A 14,023-nucleotide genomic window follows, 5' to 3' on the forward strand; every position below is an offset into this window, starting at 1 on the left:
CTAGTTCGAATTCTACCAGCTTATAATCACAGGAGTTGGTAGCCGAGTTGGTGATATCATTGGACAAATAATCCAGAGGTACCAGCAAATGCTTGCGGGTATGGTTCAAATCCCATGTCTGCTGGCAGAATTTAACTTCAATAATAATATGGAATTGAAAGTTAGTCTCAATAATGTTGACCATGAAAACGTTAATTAATTATTGTTTAAAAACACAACTAGAAAATCTGCCATCCTTGCGTGGCCTGGCTTAAATGTGACTCCAAACCCATAGCGCTGTGCATCATTTTTAACTGCCCTCTTAAATTGTCTAATAAGACAATTGGATAAAACAAAAAATACTGACCTTACAAATGATATCTATATCCCATAAAAGAATAAAGAGAAAAGGGGGAGTGAAGTGCACTATAGGTGCACCTAGATCAGGTGGATTGCAGTGGTTTAAGATGGTTCATACCCCAGCTTCTCAGGCAATTAGGAACAGGAAACAAATATAAGCCTAGTCAGTAAGCCCATGGAAAATCAAAAAGTGCAAGGATTGTAATATTTACATTATATTTTCATCTCAAAAAAGAGAGTAAAACAAGAAATCTTTCTTCAAGAAGGCAAGATAGTCATACAGCCTCTCAGACATTTTTTGAAATTTTACTATGCAAAGCATAATTTCAACAGGTTTTTATCAAATTTGCAAGCAGCAAGTTACGTGTAGCCATATACACTGTGAGTGCGAACATGCTGTTCTTGGTTCACTCCCTGTAGCTCCAACACCTTAGCTGAAAAAACAAGACCCAAAAGATGAATGTCAAATTTAAAAAGAGTCGGAGAAAAAGCATGGAGCAGAATTTGCTGACAAAACAGCAATGAGGCTAATACTGCAGCTGTTATGTAAGGGAGGAAGGAGCTGATGCACAGTTAAAAACAGACATCAAAAATCTGCTTCCCAAGTTAAGCTGTTTCACCATAGCTTTTGCATAAATAGAATTTTACCCTTGGCATCCCAACTTTTGCATTTTTGGGGATGGACATTGAAAGTTTAAAGTTTATCATTCTAGGTGTAAGTTTCATTATCTGCCAATTCACCTCTCTCATATTGAAATTCAATTGCTTCTGCAATGCCTCATTCCTTCAGGTTTTGATCTTAAGGAGATTTTTAAAATTTCATTGTTTAAATGTAACATTTTTCTTTTTGTCTCAATCAAATTTTCATTTTCCTCCCTTTCTCTACTGATTTGCCATTGAATGGATCACCCCTCTCCCACTCTTCAATCCATTGTCGTTCCTCCAGTATCTCTAAATCAAACTGGTCAAAGGAATACTCTGTTGCTTGTCCTGTTTTCTTCACTGTTTCATTATCAGCTCACACTTTGAACATATGGGTGGGCAAAAACTGGACTGAAGAGGGCAGATCAAATTCAATTGCTGGCAGATGCATGGTCTCCCCAGTTACAAAGTAAGTAACATTTATTATGGGTGTTTTGATCATGGCTGAAATTATAAACTGAGCAAGATTATAAGCATCATCACTTTCATGTTATATAAAAAGGTGATAAATGAGGAGAATGTCCAATGTGTCTAGATTTGATGAAAGGGAAGATGCAGAGGACAGTAAGAACATACAGTAATATTTTTGAGTTCATTTATATTGTAAAATTACTTTATAAGTGCAAGTTATTTCTTACATCAAGCTGTATTATATAAAAATGCTATATCATTTCTGAATAGATTTTGAAAAGGCTGTTGGCAAAGCTAATATTCAAAGTTAAAATAATAGAAACATCCTATTATGCACATCCCACTGAATAGGACATTGCGTGCAAATTGACATATTTGTCCAATAGACAATAGATAATAGGTGCAGGAGTAGGCCATTCTGCCCTTCGAGCCTGCACTACCATTCAATATGATCATGGCTGATCATCCTTAATCAGTATCCTGTTCTTGCCTTATCTCCATAAGCCTTGATTCCACTATCCTTGAGAGCTCTATCCAACTCTTTCTTAAATGAATCCAGAGACTGGGCCTCCACTTCCATCTGGTGCAGAGCATTCCACACAGCCACCACTCTCTGGGTGAAGACGTATCTCCTCATCTCTGTCCGAAATGGTCTTCCCCATATTTTTAAGCTGTGTCCTCTGGTTCGGCACTCACCCATCAGCGGAAACATGTTTCTTGCCTCCAGAGTGTCCAACCCTTTAATAGTCTTATATGTCTCAATCAGATCCCCTCTCAGTCTTCTAAATTCAAGGGTATACAAGCACAGTCGCTCCAGTCTTTCAGTGTAAGGTAGTCCCGCCATTCCAGGAATTGATATCATGAACCTACGCTGCACTCCCTCAATAACCAGAATGTCTCTCCCCAAATTTGGAGACCAGAACTGCACACAATACTCCAGGTGTGGTCTCACCAGGGCCCTGTACAGCTGCAGAAGAACCTTTTTGCTTCAATCCCTCTTGTTGTGAAGTCCAGCATGCTATTAGCCTTCTTCCCTATCTGCTGTACCTGCATGCTTACCTTCATTGACTGGTGTACAAGAACACCCAGATCTCTCTGTACTGCCCTTTTACCTAAAATGATTCCATTTAAGTAGTAATCTGACTTCCTGTTCTTGCCACCAAAGTGGATAACCATACATTTATCCATATTAAACTGCATCTGCCATGCAAATGACCACTCACCTAACCTGTCCAGGTCACCCTGTAATCTCCTAACTCAAAAACTCTATTCAAAAACACCATCTTGCTTTCCAAGGATGTATATACATTTCCACAGATTCTATGCCAGATTTTGAATATGATTGTTAATGCACAAAAAGTGAAGAGATAAAAGCCACAAAAGAAAGAATTGTTTTTTGAGGGAACGTATTGGCAATATGCACTAGCAGGTTTGCATCTCCAAATCAGAAGAAATGGATTGCTACATTTTGGGAAAGCAAATCTTAGCAGGACTTATACACTTTATGGTAAGGTCCTAGAGAGTGTTGCTAAACAAAGAGACCTTGGAGTGCAGGTTCACAGCTCTTTGAAAGTGGAGTCGCAGGTAGATAGGATAGTGAAGAAGGCGTTTGGTATGCTTTCTTTTATTGGTCAGAATACTGAATTCAGGAGTTGGGAGGTCATGTTGCAGCTGTACGGGACATTGGTAAGACCACTGTTGGAGTATTGCATGAAATTCTGGTCTCCTTCCTATCAGAAAGTGTTGTGAAACTTGAAAGGGTTCAGAAATGATTTACAAGGATGTTGCCAGAGTCGGAGGATTTGAGCTATAGGGAGAGACTGAACAGGCTGGGGCTGTTTTCCCTGGAGCGTCAGAGGCTGAGGGGTGACCTTATAGAGGATTACAAAATTATGAGTGGCATGGATAGGATAAATAGACAAAGTCTTTTCTCTGGGATGGGGGAGTCCAGAACTAGAGGGCATAGGTTTAAGGTGAGAGGGGAAAGATATAAAAGAGATCTAAGGGGCAACTTTTTTCACACAGAGGGTGGCATGTGTATGGAATGAGCTGCCAGAGGAAGTGGTGGAGGCTGATACATTTTCAATATTTAAGAGGCATTTGGATATGTATATGAATAGGAAGGGTTTGGAGGGATATGGTCCGGTGCTGGCAGGTGGGACTAGATTAGGTTGGGATATCTGGACAGCGTGGAAGAGTTGGACCGAAAGGTCTGTTTCCATGCTGTACATTTCTATGACTCTAGAGACACTTCCATACAGCTATTGGAGTTCTGCTATTTGCATAACTTCAAACCGATGTCTCCTTTGTCCATAGGGTGGTGGATTTTTAAGATTCCAGAAGTTGGGAAGTTCAAGTGCCCTGGTCAACTCCTAAACCAAACTGAATAAATGGTCATTTTCTGCTTTGTAATTTGCACAAACTTCATGTGTGAAAAATGGACACTTAGATACATACTTCAAGTAATCCATTATGTGTGAAAAGCTTTGGGATAATTGAGGAACATGTTATGGGATCATATTAATTCTGAGAATGGAGGAATGGTGGTGTCTTGGGGTAACATAGCTCATAGTCTTGTGTAGAGAAGTGGAGAAGATTTGGGATTTTGACAGTGAATTGGAAGACTCAACAGTCCAGCTTAATTAGCACAGTTTCAAGCTGCACTGAAATGCATCTTGTTTTCAGTTATAACAGACATGATCTAACATATTTTCTGATTTCTGTTATGTGTATATAAAAGAATAATTTTTTGAATATTCATCTATTTAATTGAATCGTCTATATCAATGAAAAGTTTTATATTGATTACATCTGTTGCAAAGGGGATGTATCTGCAATGAATTCAAAGCAAGTTTTTTTAAAAAATTTAAAGTATAAAAACAGCATTTTTCACCTTTCATTATAAGCAATAATAATGCATCCAAACATATGGTTTTGTTCAATTTCATTTATTTTGCCAATATAGTTCTGTTTGTTATGTGTACACTGGGCAGATTTTGGTTTGGCACAATTTTGCAAAATTGTCAACAGCAGCCTAAAGTAAAGTAGCAATCAGGTTTCATTATTATACAAAGACTATATTACTATCTTTAAAAAAAATCAGGAATTTTCAAAATAAATCTCTCTCACCAAGTTTCACCAGTCCTAGAGGCAGTCGGTATTTTTTGGGGATGCAGTTCTACCACTCTCAGGATCACGTTTGAATTTTCCATAATCAAATGTGAACCAAAATGTGAACCCATTCATTGGAGGGAATAGATTATGAGAGAGAGCAAAGCTGATGCTAATGGCAGAATTTAATATCCCCTGTAGAGGGTTTGGAGTGTGGGAACACATAATTGGATGAGACGGATGAGAGGTGCATTGTGCGGATTCTGCCTCCAACTGATTAAGTCCAGGGTTCATGGACAACCTCCCTGCTTGAAACCCGACTAAGACAATTAATGCCCACTTAAGGTCATGTCCTGACTGCTGATATTCACTAAAAAGCAAACCATCCCTCATTCACCTCTGGCCTACGGTACCTCATTGTTGCTGGGTTTCTGGTGTATGGAAGCCTTCTAAATGTTTATCGTACCAACTACTGTGTTGTTGCCTTTAAACTACAAGAAGTCTTCTTTAAAAAATATATCTCATCAATATTAATCTTCAATTATCAACCCTATATTGGAGAGACTCCTGAATCTCAGCTTAGCTTTCTTACTCCTGTTTGACGGTTCCAAGTTGGCGGCGTGTTGAGTTTAATTCAGTCTCCAGTTCTATCATTTCTTTCTCATGGACTGTTGCCTGTTCCCTCAGTTTCTGATCCTTTTCAGCAGATTCCTGGAAAGTGAACCACAAATATTAGCATGCGTGTGCAGTTATGCAAAACATCTGCAATCAAAAATCTAAAGGAATTGCAAAACAAAACAAGAAACTGAAGTATAAAAAAGGTAGATTGGATGTTTATTCTGACAGATACAACTTTTAAATGACTATTAAAGTTAATTTGTTTCCACTAATTTTACTTCGAAACAATAACCTTACACAGTAGATTGGTTCAAACTTTGATTAAGCTCAGTCCCAGCAAAACAACTCCTCCATTTTAAAATCCTCGTCTCATCTTCAAATCACGTCAATAACCTAGTCCCTCCATTTCTCTCATTTTGACCAGCTGAAAAATCCTTCAGGGTCTCTGTCATCTCCAGTTCTGGCCTCATGTACATCTCTGATTTTAATTACCCTAGCAATGCCGTGAGCTATGGAATTCTCTCTCTAAATCTTTCCACCCGTCCAGGTTGTTTAAGATGCCCACTGATTAAGTTTTTGGTCATCTGACCTATATGATTCAGCATTAAAATTTGCTTTTTAATGTTCCTGTGCAGCTCCTTGGGACTTTTTTTTACATTACTTTAGAAATACAAGTTGTTGTTCAATCTCACACACACCATCATCAATAATACAAGATGACATTTCAGCAGGTGACTCACTCTTCATTTTCACTTGCAGACATACATAGCTGACATAACTGTTCCAAGATTATTCAACAATGAATAGCATTTGTGGCCCCTCATGCCAAGCTATGGCACTCTAAGCCCATTCACCCAGTGAACAAAGTTATTGTATGATGCGTTTTTTTAAAAACAGCTTTAAAAGTTTGCCACAATGGCTTTACACTTCCTTGGGGGGAAAAAAAACTAATTTGCACTATAACCTAACAAAAAGTGTAACCTAATAATTTTGATCCTTTCAACTGTCAATAACTGCAAGCACTCAAAATCTGAACTTTGTACAGAAAGACATCATGAAGTTGACAGCCAAGACCAAAGAACCTGAGTAGGGGCTCAGGTGTGTCAATAGTCAATAGATCTCTGAGTTGTCAGTTAGAATCATAGAATCCTTACAGTGTGGAAACAGGCCCTTCGGCCCAACAAGTCCACACCAATCCTCCGAAGAGTAACACACCCAGACCCATTCCCCTCCATTTAACCCCAACTAATGCACCTATATATCCCTGACTTGTTCAACCAGCCAATGCAGTTGAACTTTGACAGTGAAAAGCATCATGACAAAATCTAATCCCCCTCCTTGCTTGATATTCACTCCCATACTTGCTAGAGAATGTTACTGTGTAGCAGTGATAGATCAGAGGTTGTATTTTGAAGATACTGGAAGCAGTTTGAGGCCAATTTCGGAGGATTCCTCACTCTAATTGCCCCCGGTGAACTCCGCACAGTGTGAAATTCCATTTGAACTAGGTTAACCATATTGACACCAGCAGATTCATCATCACAACCTTCAACACAACAAAGTTACTTCAGGTGGTGTGAATCCAGCAACAGACCAGTCTTCACTGAAAACAAGATAATCAGTATTCCATCTCCCCCTATAAAGACAGTTGGACATTGTCTTTTTTCTTAATATTTCTATTTTTGAACTGTGCTGAGGTGCTTGGAATAAACCCATGTATATCCAAGACAGTAACTACCTCAAAATGTTTTCCATGTGAAACAAAATGTTGAATTACGAGTTACTCTATTACTTCTGCTCTGATGCAGGGCTCCATCCTACCCTTGAAAATGTGTTGCTGGAAAAGCACAGCATGTCAGGCAGCATCCAAGGAGCTTCTTCAGGCTCATGCCCGAAACGTCGACTCTCCTGCTCCTTGGATGCTGCCTGACCTGCTGCACTTTTCCAGCAACACATTTTCAGCTCTGATCTCCAGCATCTGCAGTCCTCACTTTCTCCATCCTAGCCTTGCTAACCTTGCATTGGCGTGTACTTGCATGCGGGTTGCTTCATCAATACTTGCACTGCACTCATATTAGGGGTTGGATGGGGTGGGGGGGATATCAGGAAAGGGAACAAAACCTGTATAACCATTTAATTTCTTTTTCATCTGCCTCTTAGTAATTAGGATGGAAAAAAATGATAGTGGCATCTCCACATTCTGTAGTTTAAGATAAGGTCCTTTTGTTTTCCTCCCAAACATGTTTACTATTGGAATTTGTTGAATGAATTGATGTTAAAACTCATTACGTAGTTGTGGCTGTGAGGTTAGAAATCTAGTAGTTTGCATGATCACTGAAGCCCATGGAACACCTTGCAATTGAAGTTGTTGAGTGCTCGTGTCTTGGTGCAGGGCTGAAGGGGGTACAAGTTGGTGTGTGAGGGCCTTTCTGTTTCCTTGTTAGCTATTTTCATTGCAGTCCCAAACACTGACATGAAACCTTTAAACAAACTGCCCTGGCAACCAGCAGTTGCTGTGACCACCTCTAAGTTTTGTTTGGAGGCAATCCAAATACAGCTCACCACATCCAGCCCCTTACATTGCCACCCCATCCCTACCTTACCTCCAACAACAGCCATGAAAATCTCATCCTTTTGGACACTTACTCCCAAGGTAGTCAGACCATGCCAGGAATAATCCCATGACTCCTGTTAACCTCTCCCCACATTCCTCCCCCCCTTGGAGATGAACATTGGCCCAAAATAGCAAACTGTAGAAAAGCTAACTCAACAAGGCACAAAAAAAGAGTTCTATAAGGCACGAGAGTGCAGCATAAAACGGATACAAGCTGTCAAAAAGTAGACACATGTTGTGGTGAAAGTTTGTGAATCAACTCATGAGAGGCTGAATAGACTGAGGCTGTTTTCCCTGCAGTGTCAGATGCTGAGGGGTGACGTTATAGAGGTTTATAAAATCATGAGGGCATGGATAGGGTGAATAGACAAGGTATTTTCCCCAGGGTGGGGGAGTCCAAAACGAGAGGGCATAGGTTTCAGGTGAGAGGAGAAAGATTTAAAAAGGGTCTAAAGAGCAACTTTTTCATGCAGAAGGTGGTGTATGTATGGGATGGGCTGCCAGAGGAAAAGGTGGAGGCTGGTACAATTACAACATTTAAAAGGGTTTATGAATAGGAAGGGTTTAGAGGGTTATGGACCAAATGCTGGCAAATGGGACTAGATTTATTAAGGATATCCGGTCGGCATGGACAAGTTGGACCAAGAGGTCTGTTTCCTTGCTGTATATCTCTATTACTCTATGATATAACGGATGATGTATTGGAAAATTTTGTATTTATTTTGAATTAATTAAATGTTCAGGGCAATAAATACTGTGATCAAAAATCTACAGAAGGGAATATCTTGGCATGAGTGCTGAAATGGTTCTATGCAGAATGTCTGTTACTTACCCTCCTTAAGTATGATGTAGAGGTGTCGGTGTTGGATTGGGATGGACAAAGTTAAAAATCACATAACACCAGAATATAGTCCAACAGGTTTATTTGGAAGTACAAGCTTTTGGAGCACTGTGCCTTCATCAGGTAGCTAGTGGGGCAGGATTATAGGACACACAATTTATGGTAAAAGATCAAAGTGTCATACAACTGATGCAATGTATTGAACAAACCGCTTCCACCTTTTTTAAATAAAACCTTAAATTATCTCAGGAATGTGACTTGAAAGAAGTTCTGGGATTTATATGTTAATGAATCAAAATCTGCAACCCATTCTAAGTGTCTACCTCACCTTTGAATTAGACATTGAAAGGCATGATGTTGTTGCATTTGTGCAGGATTTGGTTAGATACCAAAGTGCTGTAGTAGGTAATCAGAGCCAATAATGGGTGTAAGCAACTTTTCAACAATGTGACTACTATTATATATAACCAAAGATTCCTTTTCTAAAAATGAATTATTAAGTGTTCATTCGCATTTGTAATTTTAAGATGTTCTCAAAATCCAAAATTATGTAAAACTGCTTTTATTTGTTCTTAATATTCTGTCAAAATTTTCTTAGCCTCTCTATTTCTTTTTGTTTATTCAATCTCATGGTGAATTCCTCTATCGAGTTTTCATTCCTTCTTAGTCCTTTCACTATTTCTATCTCAAAGCAGATTGGCTAGGAAATAGCCTCTCTATTGCTGTTCACCCAGGTATTGTTTCCCTGCCTGTGCCATCATCAACTCACACAGCAGTGTGGTGGGCAAAAAGGTTTCAAGCTGAAGTGTTAGGGGTTGAATCGCATTCACAGCAAGAAACTTCAGATATCTGCTACAGCACATTTTTACCTGTCAGTCAAAGACAGAAAATTAAGTTCCAGGCCACATGATCAAAGATTTTCAATCACAAGAGCAAGCCTCAGTCAGATTGTATATTTATTCATATACCTTCATGAGTGTAAGGCTAGTATCGGATGTCACCCCTGACGTAAGGACTGTAAAGCTGGACCCAAGCCAGGGCAGGAAGCGGGATTTGATCGTATCAACACCAGAATAAACACCACCTTTAAAAAAAGAGGAATAAAGTAAAATAAAGAAGATCAAACTAAGTGTTTAAATACTCATTTGTCAATCTTTGGGGTGTTTAATGACATTGCAGTGTTTACAATTTGATTTGAAACATCTTATTTTGTCTGAAACCAAAACAGAATGTGGTAGAGTAACGCAGCAGGTCTGGCAGCATCTGTAAAATAAGGCTCTAGAGCCCTGTTACTTTGGAATTTTTTTGTTGCAGATTTCCAGCACCCTCACTTCTCCTTTCATCTGTTATTAAAACAAGAAAAAAAATAAACATTACATATACAGTTTCTTGATTTTTGATTGGCAGCTCCTATTCTGGAAGCAGAAAAGCCATGGTTGAATAATTAGGAAATGTTTTCTTCATTTGTCCATGAATGACCATTGACGGACAAAAAAGGGGAAAAAGAGTGAAAACTACCAAGATTCAGTTTATATCATTAGAAAGCACCATTTAATGTCCTGGAACTCCTTGCCTTAGTGCATTGACACTCCAACAGTTCAAGGAGCAGGCTCACTATGACCCTCCAGGACATTCGGGGAAGGGCAGTAAATGCTGGTGTAACCACCGATACCCACATCTCATGTGACAGAAACAAATAATGCAAATGCCATGGTTCCTGATGAAACATATATAGATGTACGTTATTTTAGTTGCTCAATCAATCACCTCATGGTCAAAATCTAATAACACCAAAAAGAGATTTATATCCACTAGGACAGTTTGAAATTTCACACATCACTGATAACATGTCCCACTCTCAATTAGACTGTACCCCACATACTTATCCCCATGGAAGTTAATGCTACAGATGGAATTCCACTGGGCTTAAAATCATCATTAAGTCATTCCTTGAAAATTTCAGTGAGAGACAGCTCTAAAATCCTCTTGCACTATGGCCATTTATCAAGTGCTAAGTTAAAAATCACACAACACCAGGTTATAGTCCAACAAGCTTAATTGGAAGCACACTAGCTTTCGGAGCGTCGCTCCGAAAGCTAGTGTGCTTCCAATTAAACTTGTTGGACTATAACCTTTCTTTAAAAGTTGCATTCTCGGGTTAGCTGTTAACAATGGTGATAGCTAGACAATATGTTGAAGGTGTTAGCCCCCTGTGTTCTCTGTCTATGACCTGATGTTTAGATTGATTCTAATCTAAAAAGTGAGATAACAGAGTTTTACATAAATCATGCAGTTTTTGAGCCAACTGCTTCCAGTTAAACCTGTTGGACTATAACCTGGTGTTGTGTGATTTTTAACTTTAACAGTTGGTGTCATGTCAGCCCAGATAATGTATTTAAGGTATGAGCTGCTCTCTGTGTGCGCCCTCTGCAAGTTACTTCCAGAATTACATTTTACTTTGCTGAAAAACTGCATGAATCCATGTAAGATTCTGCAAATCCATTTTTTAGATTAGAAACAGTCTGCCCATTGTGGCATTGACAGCCTCACACAGGGCACCTTACACCTTAACTGCATTATCTGGGCCGACATGACACCAATTGTTAAAGTTCACTTCAGAATGTCACTTTAAAAAATGTTTTGTGATTTACATATGAAAGAACTGAAACCAACATGGTCATTCTAAAAGATGAGAGTCCTGACAAACAATCCAGGTCTTTTTTAATATATATCATTTCATAACTTTTGGAACAAATTCTGTGTCTTACCATCTTATACTCCACAATCACCTGATGAAGGAGCAGTGCTCTGAAACCAGTCTGCTCCCATATCAAAGGGCTAGTGCTTGCTAAGGTTGGGTTACAGCAAAGAAAGTGGCTGCCACTAAATATCCATGTCTCCAATTTTGTGACGAATAGCCCCTTGACCTCCAATTCACAAATCCAGTTATTTTGCCTTAGCTTTCTTTTAATCCAAGCATCTATTGATCACAGTTAAAAATCACACAACACCAGGTTATAGACCAACAGGTTTAATTGGAAGCACTAACTTTCAGATGAAGGAACGGCGCTCCGAAAGCTAGGGCTTCCAACTAAACCTGTTGGACTATAACCTGGTGTTGTGTGATTTTTAACTTTGTACACCCCAATCCAACACCAGCATCTCCAAATCATATCAAGTGCTAAGCTTCCAATATAACAATTATGAAGTGCCTCCCTTGGTGAAAAGCAGAAGTGCATTATCCATGCTGTTACTACATTGACAACATACAGAATGGACCTGCATTTTAACATGACTTGATCTTTAATACTTTTGAGAACGCAACTATGGGGACCATAAGCTTTTCATAGCATAGCGGTAGTGTCCCTACCTTTGGGCCAGGAGGTCCGGGTTCAAATCCCACTTGCTTCAGAGGTGTATAATAACATATCTGAACAGGTTCATCGGAAAATATCTATGTGGCATGGTACCATTTGAGGTTCCTCCAACTTTGATTTCCCTGACCATGCCTTCAAATTGGACCTGATAACTATATTCTGCCTCAGTAGAACAGTTACACAACAGGAGATTATTTGATCTATTCCACACATTAGATTAGATTCCATACAGTGTGGAAACAGGCCCTTCGGTCCAACCAGTCCACACCGACCCTCCGAAGAGTAACCCACCCAGACTTGTTTCCCTCTGACTAATGCACCTAACACTATGGGGCAATTTAGCATGGCTAATTCACCTGACATGCACTTTTTTGGACTGTGGGAGGAAACTGGAGCACCCGGAGGAAACCCATGCAGACATGGGGAGAATGTGCAAACTCCACACAGGCAGTTACCCAAGGCTGGAATCAAACCTGGGACCATGGAGCTGTGCGGCAGCAATGCTAACCACTGAGCCACCGTGCCACCCCATGCCAGCTCTCTGGAAAAACAATTCAGCTAGTCCCACTCCACCGTCATTTCCCCTATATCTCTACAAATAGAATTATAGAGATGTACAGCATGGAAACAGACCCTCCGGTCCAACCCGTCCATGCCGACCAGATATCCCAACCCAATCTAGTCCCACCTGTCAGCACCCAGCCCATATCCCTCCAAACCTTCCTATTCATATACTCATCCAAATGCCTCTTAAATGTTGTAATTGTACCAGCCTCCACCACTTCCTGTGGCAACTCATTCCATACCCGTACCACCCTGTGTGTGAAAAAATTGCACCTCAGGTCTCTTTTATATCTTTCCCCTCTCACCCTAAACCTTTGCCCTCTAGTTCTGGACTCCCCGACCCCAGGGAAAAGACTGCCTATTTACCCTATCCAACTTCAGGTAATTAGCTACTTTCTTTGTGAAAGCATTGCATCTAACTCCACTCCCCTTTCAGTGCATTCCTGATCCAGAAATCTTATCAAAATGTATTCCTCATGCTGCCTTTGGTTTTGCTAATAACCTTAAAATCAGTGTACACTAGCTTTTAAACCCTCTATCTTTTCTACTCTTTCTGAAGTCCTCATGATTTTGAATATCTCAATTAAATCTCCTCTCAACCCTCTATTCAAAAAGTGTAAAATCTGGTTTCTCCAATCTATCCTCACCACAGATACCCATCATAACTGAAGTTATTCTCAGGTTATTTTTCTGCACCCCCATTAATGACTTCACATCCCTCTTAAAGTGTGGTGTCCAGAACTAGACAAAATTTCAGTTGAGGCTGAAGAAACGTTTTCCAAAGGTTCATCATAACCTCCTTGTTATTTGTACTTCACCTTTATTTATAAATCCTAGGAACACATTTGTTTATTGATCATTTTGCCAATCTGCCCTGCCAGATACAACTTGTGCCCAGAGATGTCCAGTCTTTTATTCCTTCACCCTTTTTAAAAATAGTAACTTTTAAATGTATAAACTCTCTCTTTGTTCTTTCCACCAAAATGGATCACTTCACTTTATCATGCACCAAATTTTATCAGCTACATCCACTCAAAAATATTCACTGACATTCTCAGAGTTTGCAATACTTCCAAATTTATTGTCATCCAGAAACTTGGAAATTGTCTGGTACATCAATATCTGAATCATTAAAATGCTAATATTATCTCATAGTGATTGTAGTATAGATTTGCCTGGCAGGTAACAGATCAGTCATGATCGCATTGAATAGCAGAACAAGTTTGAGGGGCTGAATGGCCTATTTCTACACCTGAATTCCTATGTTGTGCTGGAATGAGGGGTTGCAGTAAATACAGGAAAATTAGGTAGGAATTACACACCTATAAAATAACCTACCTTATCAAATTAATGGATAAAATATTGATCTCTTGGTTTGCTATACCTCGCTCTGCCATCCATTAAAGCATTCATTGACAAATACATAGTGAATATGAATAAATCATA

General features: G+C 39.4%; 1 protein-coding gene across 1 annotated transcript in view; it reads right to left on the bottom strand.

The window, feature by feature from the left end:
• The window catches only part of spata18 (spermatogenesis associated 18), a 61,557-nt gene that overhangs the window by 39,986 nt on the left and 7,548 nt on the right, over positions 1–14,023 (bottom strand). The window contains exons 3-4 of the mRNA XM_060824458.1: positions 9,605–9,720; positions 5,156–5,274 (exon numbers count right to left, since the gene is read on the bottom strand). Of these exons, the coding sequence (XP_060680441.1) occupies positions 5,156–5,274; positions 9,605–9,720 (235 nt within the window). The remainder of the gene's footprint in view (positions 1–5,155; positions 5,275–9,604; positions 9,721–14,023) is intronic.

This window comes from Hemiscyllium ocellatum, chromosome 1 (assembly GCF_020745735.1).
Source record: "Hemiscyllium ocellatum isolate sHemOce1 chromosome 1, sHemOce1.pat.X.cur, whole genome shotgun sequence".
In the NCBI taxonomy this organism is placed as follows: Eukaryota; Metazoa; Chordata; class Chondrichthyes; order Orectolobiformes; family Hemiscylliidae; genus Hemiscyllium; species Hemiscyllium ocellatum.